Source organism: Hippocampus guttulatus, chromosome 14 (assembly GCF_054856545.1).
Source record: "Hippocampus guttulatus isolate MCC_2025c chromosome 14, RoL_Hgut_1.0, whole genome shotgun sequence".
Taxonomy (NCBI): Eukaryota; Metazoa; Chordata; class Actinopteri; order Syngnathiformes; family Syngnathidae; genus Hippocampus; species Hippocampus guttulatus.
This window is the reverse complement of record NC_141274.1, coordinates 14028819-14040913: the sequence shown is the minus strand read 5'-3', so window position 1 is coordinate 14040913 and position 12095 is coordinate 14028819. Positions and strand designations below refer to the sequence as shown.

Sequence of the window (12095 nt, the reverse complement as noted above, 5' to 3'; positions counted from 1 at the left end):
TATACCTGTATATTTTTAAAAATTCGTAAATCAAACAAGAAAGGTTTTCTTTATCTTATCTTAAATAAAGGGAACACTTAAACAACACAATGCAACTCCAAATGTGCCCGTGATTTTTTTCTGAGCAGTTTTTTTTTTCTATGAACTGTAGATATATTTAACCAGCCTGAGGGATTTAATGTGCCTCACTGTATAATATGCTATAGCTTGTGCATGGCTGTATTGGCGTGCGCGTGTATGACTGCGTGGGTTTCTTTTGTTCTACGGTTAGCGCGTGTACGAGGTGTGTATTTTGGATTGTGATACCTTTTTTTTTTCTTCTTCTTCTTTTTTGTCTTTGCTCAGCGCAATGCAGCAGAGTGGAAAGCCTGGTTATGTACTTCCTCCTCAGGCTTCATGTCAAAGTTGGTTTCGGATGAGATGAATGTGACACGGTAGGCTGCGAAAAAGGGAGGGGAAAAGAAAAATCACTGCTGGTAATTCAAAAGGCCCGTTAGCGAAGAGGGGGAGGGGGGGGGTGAAGTAGCAGAAAGAATAGAACTCTTTGAAACCAGGTGAAGAAAAGAACACCTGACAAATGTTGGGAATTATTTTAGTTTAGGGAGACACGGAAAGTAGGAGAATGAAAATTGAGGAAATAAAAGAGGCAAGTGGATGAGTTAAAGAGTATCATTGGGATGTTGCTGTGGGGTGCTGGGGACTTTGTGCCACTTAGCTGCTAAAACCAAAAGGAAAAGGACATAAGTGAGCGACACTTATGTCCTTTTCCCTCAACTTAAAGTTGGCAAAAAGTCGTTTGGGGGCTTCCTTTTGATACACAAACTCACCATCACCATACGGCATCTCATATTTTTGCTCTCAAGTCAAAGCGAAATATCAGCCGAACGAGCGATTGTATCTTGACAAACTCGAAAGGTGAGTCACTCGTATCTCAAGCCACCGTTTGTTTTCAAGGAAGCGTTTGCCTTATATTTGTTGTACTCTGTTGAAATGGTGCCTCGCTACGAAAGAAATAACAACAAAACAGACTTTGATGGATGCGGAAGCAATGCAAGTGGAGATCCCCGAGGGTCCCAATGTCCAAGACAGAGGAAAAGACCAAACAGACATGAACCGCGTGATAGCCGGATGCCGTCAAAAATGTCTTTGACTCCGCCGAACATCATTCTTCCCTCTCCCCTCAGGAGCTCTCCAAATCGAGAACAGCGAGGAAACCGACCAAGGGAAGTACGAGTGCGTGGCCACAAATTCTCAAGGTGTGCGCTACTCCTCGCCAGCCAACCTCTACGTGCGAGGTAGGGCCTGAAGACGCAACATGCGACAAAAACACACGCGTTAGCATCACCATGAAAATCACCGCTGCTGGGGCGCTGTCGTGTTCTAACCAAACACATCATTTCCATTCGCTGTGCTCTTTCAACAAGTACTACTAATCAATCCATTGTCTGCAGTACGTTTTTGGTCTTATTTGGTATTTTTCACCTTAACAAGTCCACCTTAAACCGTGGTTGGTTGGGCCAACACACCGCGGTTTAACTGCATGGAGACGTCACTGTCTACTCAAATCGATTTTGTACCAGAGGCTGTCTGACCTGAGGAGTTAGGCCAGCGGTGGGCAAACTATAGCCTGAGGCGCACTCCTTTCTTTAATCCGGCCCACCCAAGCCTTAACATCAGTGGTTGCTCAATTTTTTTCGAAACAGCAAATACCACCGTCCCAAAAATAAATTAGCTCTCTCAATGCCAACATCATGACCGGCACAAAAATACCGTCGTGCAGGAAGCCCACATGTTGATCAAATATAAAAATTAACGCAAATTATATCTAAATATGCAGCCGTCTAAAAACAAGCAGCTTTTAAATTTCAAATGCAGATGGGTTAATTTACGAGATGAAGTGCACCAATCACGGCTCGGGTTTTGGGGGTTTAAGCTGTCATTGGTCAAGACCTAAACTATGAAGCGCTTGTGGTGTCACTATCAGGCGACAGTGGCAAAATGGCCGCCCAATAAAATGGTGAAAAAAGCGTGTGGATTTTGCTGCTTAATTCCTAATCCACAAACACAATATTAATCAGAATGCCGTATTTAGATGAGTGGGACGACGCATAAAACATATTTTTGGAAAGATTTTTGACTTGGCTATCCATTAAATTTTTCTTTTCAATGGTTAATTGATCTATTTTAAATAATACAATCAATTTTACATACAGTCAACTGTGCATTTAACATTTTATTCATTTTTTTAAATCACTGTGAAAATATTTACAATCAAATTATCCATCCATCCATTTTCCGAACCGCTTGATCCTCACGAGGGTCGCGGGGGGTGCTGGAGCCTATCCCAGCCGTCTTCGGGCAGTAGGCGGGGGACACCCTGAATCAGTTGCCAGCCAATCGCAGGGCACACAGAGACGAACAACCATCCACGCCCACGCTCACACCTAGGGACAATTTAGAGCGTCCAATCAGCCTGCCATGCATGTTTTTGGAATGTGGGAGGAAACCGGAGCACCCGGAGAAAACCCACGCAGGCCCGGGGAGAACATGCAAACTCCACACAGGGAGGCCGGAGCTGGAATCGAACCCGGTACCTCTGCACTGTGAAGCCGACGTGCTAACCACAGGACTACCGGGCCGCCAATCAAATTATGAATTCAGCAATTTGAAGAGAATGAAGTTTTGTATTATCAAAAAGAAATATTGTGCATGCTTGATATCTACTATTTGCCCCAAATTAATTATTTTTCATAAGAACTTCTTTTGAATTGTTTGTTTTTTCATAAATCTTATTTAGCAAAAGCTTTTTCCTCATTGTCTACCAATATATTTGAAGAAGTGAAAATTTTAATCATCTCTACAAATGACCTGGCCCAGCTACCCGTTTTAGAACATAAGTGTGACCCCTGAGCGTAAGTTTGCCCGCCTCTGAGTTTGACCATTACTGTACGAGGTCAATCCATTCAAATGCGCTACCGTTAAGATGTGGAAGACATTACTGGCACCATTGTGCAACCACACGATCTCTGTTGAACCATTTCTAACGATTGTAGCCTCTCAATTGTGTGTACGTGTGGTTTTGTGTGTGTGCGCGCGCGGGTGTGCGTGGCTTTGCGCAGGCCGTTTTTATTCTCTCTGTGTTTCCTCGTTCTCTCTCCTCACGTCATTGTGTTCCGCATCAACCCCCTTCCATCCCTCAGAGCTTCGAGAAGGTTGGTGTGCTCTCTCTTTTCTTTTGTTACTCCTTTGTTTCAGAAAGCTTCTCTTATTGAAACAGAAGGGAAACAACAAAGAAAGCAAGACAGACAGAAAATCCTGAAAGACCACCGCGCTCCATTTAGACTGTTAAAACCGTCTCCCAGATTCGCTTAATTTCTCCAAATCCGCTCCCCGTGCTATAGCGTAGCGTAGCTATTTGCATTGACTGCTTTGTAAGGCCTTGTGTGCAGAACCCTCTCCCCAATCTATGATTTCTTTTTTTTTTTCTTCTTCTTTTTGTTGCATGGTATGGCCCTGTTGTCATGCAGACCCAAGAATTGGATCACATGAAAGAGGTGTTTGCATGATGAGAGGAGTGTGAGAGAAAGAGAAAGAGAAGGAAAGCGAAAGGAACACCACCCGCACGCCAAGAGCATGACGCCCAGTGTGCCCCCCCCCCCATCGGTGTTTTTATTAAACCGCCCCTGCCTCCTCTGCTCTTTTGTGCCATTGCATCAACCTGACATTGCAGCTGCTGCACTTGTTGCATCCAGCGGGAACCTGGCTTGCACTTCCCAGTCATACTCGCACGTGGGTTTGTTTGATTCGTGGTCAAGCTGCAGCTCCCGTGTTGGATCCTTGGCTTGAAGTTGGACTAAACGGCGGGAAGGCATCTCCATTTCCATCTCGATGTTGACATTTTCGACTCTCACATTCACGTTTCAGTCCACGTCTTTATTACTACTAATGAGCGAGAGGAGATTTAATAAAATGGGCGGCGAGTTTGACACACGGCACATTTGAATTAGATTGAGGTGGCTCAAACTTGAAACAATTCCCAACCCGCTAGAAACAGATTTTTTTTATTTATTATTTTTTTAAGATCACCAGCAAATGTAACGTAAATAACATTGAGCTCCTTCTTGGGGGACTGATAAATGTGAAGTGCTGCCAGTTTGATCAGTACTTCTGAAATAACAAATTTGCTCAAATTAACGTTAATCAACTTATTCATAATGAACGATGCGCATCCGTGCACAGACGCCGGCGGTGTCGATCAGTTCACATGCTAATTGTCCACAAGGATTTAACAAGGTCGAAACGGATAAATGTCAAGATGCAACTCGACTTGTGTACTTCCATGTCCAACGGGCAGTTTTTATTTGCCGTTTATAATCAAACATGCACTACTCAGAAAACATGATTTGGCTTTCAGGTGAAATTTCAGGACGAACCCAAAATGCATTGACCATGTAAACGCCATTGACGATTATATTTTCTGTTAAAGCGATGAAATAATGATCCAAACATCCAATTCTTTCTCTGCCTCTTTCTTATAACACAACCAGAAAATAGAAACGGAGCTTCTCTCAAGACTTAAGTGGCGGGGATTCAGCGTGTCCCTCGTTTACACTTGAGCAACAACGGGGGAGCGCCTCTTAAAACTAAATGGAATGGAACCCATTGCTAACATCTGTATCCGCACCGCGTATCTTCAAACAGGAACCTGCGCTACGATACAAGCTGCGCCTCTATTAGCTATGGGCATCTCCCCAAATAGATGTCTCCTTTTTTTCCCTCCTCTATTTTTTTTTTTTTTTTGCTCAACTCTGTAATTTTGTTAGCCTTATTTTCTATATTACCCCCAAAATACTGTATATTCCCATATTACCACAAGGATCCCTCTATCTTCAGTGTGCTTTAACTAGAGACAGCTAGGTAAACTCAAACAACCATTAAGTATCATCATGATAGATTTCAGTCTGTTGTGTCCTGTGCGCCTGCCCTGTCCTGTGTTATTTCTGGTCAATTTCACCCCAGACCGTTTTAGCTGTCTAAAACAAATGAGAAATATAATTGAGGCTATTTAGGTAGTCAGCAACAACAGCCCCCAAAAAAGAAAATATAGATTCAAATACACAACGCAACTGAAGCCTGGAAATGTTCATCATTATGTCCATTGTGAAAGTCAATTGAATGTTTTACTGTGGCTTTAGTCTCCCGGTTGTATCCATTAAATACGGTAGAGCCATCAAACATAAACAACTCCTCCAGATATGTAATTCCATGATTTAAAAAAAAAAAAATGAAAGAAAACTTGAAGTTCATAAGATGGTTCAGTGCAATAAAACATGAATGTCAAACATCAAAGGAAGCGGCTTAAGTAGGCCTCGGCGATTTTGGGTCCAGTATCGTTTACGAGCAACTTCAAGGCGACATCATGATCTCATGTTGGTCTGCTTTAAGTGTCCTCCAAAAGCATCCGTGTAATGCGGTCTGTCGAGCTTCACTCGTCCGCACTGTTGCTATCGCCACCAAACACTCCGACACGCTTCTATTGACATTTGGAAGCAATCCTATTCTTTTGCATTCTCAAGTATTGAGGGGATGAGTTTCGCCTTATTACACGACTGATGAAAGCTGTGTCCTTGAGCCAGATGGGATTGTGCAGACTAAATGTCAGCCCGCCGATAGTCCTCAATAGCTCTCTATGTGCCGTATAGTTTAGACATGGCAGAGATAGAGCCGTAATCCCTGTGTCTGTGCCAAGGTCTCCTTTAACCGACCGCCTCCAGAGTCTCGACACAGAGGACAGCGCTGAGGCTGGCTCGACGAATGAAGATGTAACCTCACGCCTCCCTCAAATATGTATAATGGACGGGGGGGTCGTGAGGGCTGCCTCTATTGCAGCTCTCTGAGCGCATGAGGAATTATTGCTTGTCGCCTGCTCCTGTTAGATGAGGTGTGTCGGTTAAGTTGCGGGACTGATGGCACAATAGTGACAGATCCAAACTATGAGCTTCCCCCCTTCAATGCGGGTCACAATTAACAGAGAAGTGGCCGCTTCACCACAACAGCACACCTGCTCACAATACTTCGAGCAGGGGTGTCAAACTCATTTTTGTCGCATGACAATTTGATATTTCGGTCCAGATTTGAGCAAAGATCACAGGGAAGTTTGACACACATGATTTACTTTCGCGGGCCACATAAAATGGCATGGTGGGCCAGATCTGGCCCCCGGGCCTTGAGTTTGACACCTGTGACCTCGAGCATCCTACACTTCCCTGCCGGGAAGAATGTAGCACGCTGGTGCAACGTCCTTCCTCACTGGGCCATGGTCTGTGGGAATTTTTTTTCCCTAATTTCACAAGTTCAAGGGGGAAAATCAATGAGGCCCGATGTGAATGACAAAGCTGACCGAGATGACAAAGCTGCACATGGCAGATCCCGTAAAAATCCTTCCAAGAGTACATGAAGGCATGACAAAGACGGACGGCCGGGAAATTGCATTCGTCTCCAGGGTGATTACTTCAAAAGGGAAAACCTGACGAGCCCGAGCGCAAAAACTGACAAGCGCCATTTGGACAAGAATAGAGCCGTGCATACGAACACACTGCCAATCACCGCATCGTTTGATGTTGCATTAGCTCACCCTGCAAATCCAAATAACTCCCCAAAAATATTATTTCAGAAAGCGCTATGCATTTTACTGATGCTAGCCCCATCTGCATTGAAGCCATTCGTGAGCCCACGCATATTCACGCCAACATACCTGTAACTCATCCTCCAACATGTCAGCGTGCATGATTTGTCATCAAGCCGCTGCTACCATCCTGTAGCTTAAGCGTAAAGTATTATCCTTTACGTGAATGAATCCAAGAGAAGCAATGTCACGAAACTCATCGCTGAGCTCGGTGTTCTCAACCAGGTGTGCAAATTCTACAACGAAGCCTTCGCCTTCTGTTGCTAGCGCCATAACTATGATGAAAAATAAGACTTCATTTGTTTTAAGGCGCAGGGTTGTTTTTTTTATTCACAAACGGTAATATTATGAAAGGAGATTTTATAGTTAAGTGAAAAATGTGGGGGGGGGGGGGATTCTGGAGATGTCTTGTTTTCCGATAAAATGACATCAAAGAGGACCAAATGAGTTTTCCTTTTAAAAAAAAAATTCTAATAGACCTCTTAATTGCTTAATGTGGGAGTTTGCAAGATTAGAACGGAGACTCACTCGACTCGCTCCCCTCACGTGTCTGCCCAAAGCCACGCCCCTCACTTACGTGAACGTGAATGTAAACAAGCTGATCTTAGCCACCGCCGCTATATTGCTAGCATGGCTTATTCATTCTGGAGTGTTGCAAAACATGAAATGCCACCAGTTTGATGTTGTCCGTTTTGGGAAGGTGCAATGGCGATCCAGGCTACCGCTGCATCCGTGACATATGATTGACAATCTCTTCGGTCGCATCTTGTGTCTCTAAGATGGGGGGGGGGTGGCCTGAGAGAGATGATTTTTCAAATGGTCACTTTATGTGTAAAATTGCAAACTTCTTTCACCCTTTCAGGGTCAGCGGTTACTACAGTGGACAGCTTATCAGGTTACAGGGTGCATGAAAGGGTTAATTTCTAATCACGTAGAATCCGATAAATAAAAGGATTTGCTTTAACCCGTTCATAAATGAAATGCAAAATTGGCAACCTGCCTGAAAAATGGAGATGTCTGTGTTGCGTTTGCGCTCTTCACTTGTAGTTTGCAGTTCGGATTTGAAGGATAGCTTTTGCGACACTGGCCCTGGAACTTTTTCGGACACACCTCGAAGTGATGGACTCCTCACTTTTCATTCGCGCTGTTTGAATGACTCCATTATGCTTTGCTCATGCAAGTATTAGCGCCGCATAATAACTGGATGGGGTGAAGATGTACTGTAGCTACATTGCACGTGTGTGTTTGCATACTGTGCATGCTGAATGTTGATCTGTGTGCGTGTGCGCGTGCGTGTGCGTGCGGCCGGCTTGCCCTGGTGAGATGAGATGCTTGCCTAATCATGTCTCTCTCTAACAGTTTTTTTTTTTTTTTTGGTCTCTGTCTCTTCCGTGTCTTTCACTTGTCTATCCAATTTTTGGGCATCTTCTTTATTTTCCTCCAGCATTCCAAAAATGTTTTTTTTTCCACTTTATCTGTAACGAGTACATTTAATACAGAGGCAATCTCGTCTTTTTCCTTGCCTGCCATATCGGAATGAAAACATGTTGACTTTGATTCGATTGTCTCTCGATTGTTTGAGTAGGGCGGATGCGGCCCTTGAAGATTGCAAGTCGCGATGTCACTCATTCAGGAGTGGAGGTTGTAAATGTGAATTCACCGTTGCTTTGTGTTTTTTATTCTTATGTTCAACAAACAAATTTTTTTGATGTGATTAATTTTCTTGATTTTTACCATTTTCTGTTGCCAAAGTGATCAGATTTGTACTGCTCTCGTTCTCGCTTCCCTTTCATTCTCCCTCCATTCCAAGACGTCTGTCTGTCAATCTCTTTTGTCTTTTTTTCTGTTTCCTGTGTTGCCAGCTTCTTCTTCCTTTTTAGTCCTTTTTCTTTTTGGTCCTTCCGAAGCACCTGCTCTCTGAATGGGCCTGACTTTGGTATGGCTGTGTTTTTAAATAGATTCATGTTTTTTCTTCTTCCTCGCTCCTCTTCTCTTTGCCCCTTTCCCCCCCTCCCACTTCCCAACCCTCTCTTTATCTCTCTTCCCCTCCTCTCCTCTCCCTCCCTCCCTCCCTCCCTCCTTTTTCTCCCGCCCCTCCGCATTCTGTCCGCACCCCGATGCGCAGGAGCGACAGGCACATGTACATAAGTTGATCCTCTTATAAACATGCACCTACTACCTCACTTTTTTTGCCCTTGCACTTGTTCTTCTTCTTCTCTCTCCGTTCTGCCTCTCTCATGCTGTCTCGTTCTGGACTTAACGTGTCCGATGATCACTCCGTAACCGCCCCGGCACCTTATTTCGAACCCTCTCCTGTCCACATACCCGAGTTCATTTTGACTGCACACTGTTACCTGTATGAAACTTTTTTGTACTGTTCCGGTATTTGGTTGTTGCAATGTGGCCTTGCCTACATTGCCACGTCATCGCGTGGAAGCGGAGCAGAGTTGTTCTGTCGCTCTCTCACTTCCATCGCTGTCTTCTCTTCTTCTACCTGTTTCCTCTGTGCCTTCCTCCCACTTCCGCATTATCTGTGTTTTTGTGTTGGTTCACCTTTTGTATTCCTCCTTGAGTCGCCGAGGCATGAGAAGCGACCTATGAGTTCGGACAAAACAATTGGGGCACACTTCGTTAGGTGATTCATTCATCTATTAAGGCTTCGGTTAAGAAATTCCTGGTTCTCCCTTGAAATATTGGCGGCATGCGAGTGAGGGAGGCCTTCTAACGTCAAGGCTCAGAAACCATCCCTCCGTCTGACTGAGAACGTCGTTTCATCCCTGACGAATTAGCCTCGACCAAATAAACACAGTTCGATTCGATGCGACACCTTCATATGCCTCCGCGATCATTTTTCAAATTCAATGGCTGCCTTCGGTGTATCTTAACGACTCTTATGCATCCCAAAACAGTGAAACCATTCTCCGATGGGGTCTAGCTCCAATGTACATGATACATATTTGGGTTACTCCTGCTAAAGCTTTTCAATGGTCCAGAGACTGATTCGATCTACTCAGATGAGTTTCAAATGTCTTCTACGACAACCGCAACAGACATTTTGGATCGAACTTTGCTTTGTTGACGCAGTTGGGCAAAGTGTTGCAACCCCAATGCACAAAGTACGGCCTTGAAAGGCATGCGTGGATGAGTTAGGCGTGAAAAAAACTCCCACCCAAACACCTTTGGGATGAGCTAGAACAAAGCTTCAAATGTTGTGATGCGTAATTTGACAACACACTCTCACACACACGCGCAAAAAAAAAAAGAAAAATGCTCACAATGATTGATGCTGTTGAAGCTGCTTCTTAATGTCGCTTCCTGTCGGTGTGATTGCTCGGTATGCCAATCCATATATTTAAGACATACTACGATAAGCAGGGTCCAAAGTTCAGTGTGGCCATTGCTGCTAACAATACGTTTATATTACATCGCCATAAAAAATAATAATAATAAATCAAAAACTAAAATCTTCCACCATGATCGAGAAATATAAGACTTCCGGAAAAAGAAACTGATAGCCGTTGTCATGCCCTCATTGAAGCGCAACTCAAGACGATGTGATGTTATTGTTGTTTGTCAAGGCAGCTCGCTGTGTTTGGGTGAGCTGAGCAAGATGTGTGTGTCTTTCTGTTTGGATTCATCAGAACCATCAAGTTAATTGGGGGTGAACGTGAAATATCCCTTTGTAATTTCTGTAAAAGGAAAAAAAAAAGAACCCTGAAGTTCATTCTTCCCCTTCCTCTTACCTCTCTTCTCTTCACTCTCTCTGCATCTCGCTCTTTGCCTCTCGATCTGGTTCTCTCCCCCTCACCCGACCTCCTCTCTCTCTCTCTCTTTCCGCCTTTTTTCTCCCCCCGCCCTCCCTCAACCTCCTGCCCTCTCCTCTCTACCCCCCGACTCTCCTCCTTTACCAGTGCGCCGCGTCCCCCCTCGTTTCTCCATTCTCCCCTCCAACCACGAAATCATGCCGGGAGGAAGCGTCAACATCACCTGCGTGGCGGTGGGCTCCCCGATGCCCTACGTCAAATGGATGGTGGCCAGCGAGGACCTGACCCCCGAGGACGAGATGCCCATCGGTCGCAACGTGCTGGAGCTCAACGGCGTGCGGGAGTCGGCCAACTACACGTGCGTGGCCATGAGTAGCCTGGGTATCATCGAGGCCACGGCTCAGGTCTTAGTCAAGAGTAAGAGACGCCCCCGCCGTAGGCCGAGGCTTGCAAAGGGGTGGGAAATTTCCGGAACACTTTGGATAAATGTCCAATCACGTGTTGGCTCATAACTTTCATAATTTGGTTGTTCTCATCAGAATTATACAAAAAAATTGATTGTCCCCCATTATAGATCGAAATTCTCTACAAAGAGCCAATGTGGTCAAAATCCTGCTTCTCGAACCCTCATAAATTCTTGTTCGTTCCACCGGAAAGTTTCAACTTTTGAAAATTCCCATCAACTTGCAACCATATCCAAGCCCGTTCACCGTTGCACAATGTCTTCATCGATCTCGATCTGCTCCCAGCTTTGCCGAAGCCTCCGGGCACTCCCATCGTCACGGAAACCACAGCCACCAGCGTGACCATCACGTGGGACTCCGGTAATCCCGACCCGGTCTCGTACTACATCATCCAGTACCGCGCCAAAGGTCCGGACAGCAAGTACGAGACGGTAGACAGCATCACCACCACCCGCTACAGCATCGGCGGGCTGTACCCCAACACCGAGTACGAGATCCGGGTGTCAGCCTTCAACAGCATTGGCCAGGGCCCCCCCTCTGTGCGAGTGGACGCCCGGACGGGAGAGCAAGCCCCGGCCAGCCCGCCGCGAAATGTCCAAGCCCACATTATTTCACAGAACACAGTGATGGTCCGCTGGGAGGAACCGGAGGAGCCAAATGGGCAGGTGAGAAGTCCGTATATATATATTTTTTTCATATGACATGAGATCACGTCACCCGCACCTGTTATTTACATCTTTTTTGATCTAGCTCTTATGCTGGATCTTACTACATTCTTTTAATCCTGTAATGTGTCCACTTGCATGTGTCTAAATCTTACAAATTAATTTCAACTGAGGAATATGTGAAAGGGAAGCACTGTATATTATTTTAATATTGTGCCCGGAATGCCAAGTGATCTTTTTACGCCTATTTAATGATGGCTCCATCTATTTTTTTGATTCTTTTCCATATTATGTTTCAATTCTGCACATCCAGCAGTTCACTGGTGCGCAATAAAGTGATGGCTTTCAAATTGTAATTACTTGCACGTGACAGTAACAGTCGAGGCACTGGTGCCAGCTAATAGGGGAAAAAAAAATCATGTAGTATCCCCCCCAATTGAAATGACATTTGCCTTTTACTGAGGACAGACTAACAAGGTTTCACATTTTTCGTCGAGACTTTAAGGAGATTAAAACA

The 12095-nt window shown here is 44.9% G+C and overlaps 1 protein-coding gene across 5 annotated transcripts in view; it reads left to right on the top strand.

Moving 5' to 3' along the window:
- Window positions 1-12095, top strand: part of ptprsb (protein tyrosine phosphatase receptor type Sb) — a 76869-nt gene that overhangs the window by 36233 nt on the left and 28541 nt on the right. For 3 of the 5 annotated variants that reach the window (XM_086129360.1, XM_086129356.1, XM_086129355.1), the window contains exons 6-9: window positions 1185-1295; window positions 8811-8825; window positions 10597-10866; window positions 11199-11578. In XM_086129360.1, coding sequence (XP_085985486.1) covers window positions 1185-1295; window positions 8811-8825; window positions 10597-10866; window positions 11199-11578 — 776 coding nt within the window. The remainder of the gene's footprint in view (window positions 1-1184; window positions 1296-8810; window positions 8826-10596; window positions 10867-11198; window positions 11579-12095) is intronic. The other 2 variants (XM_086129359.1, XM_086129357.1) reach the window with 1 other exon arrangement.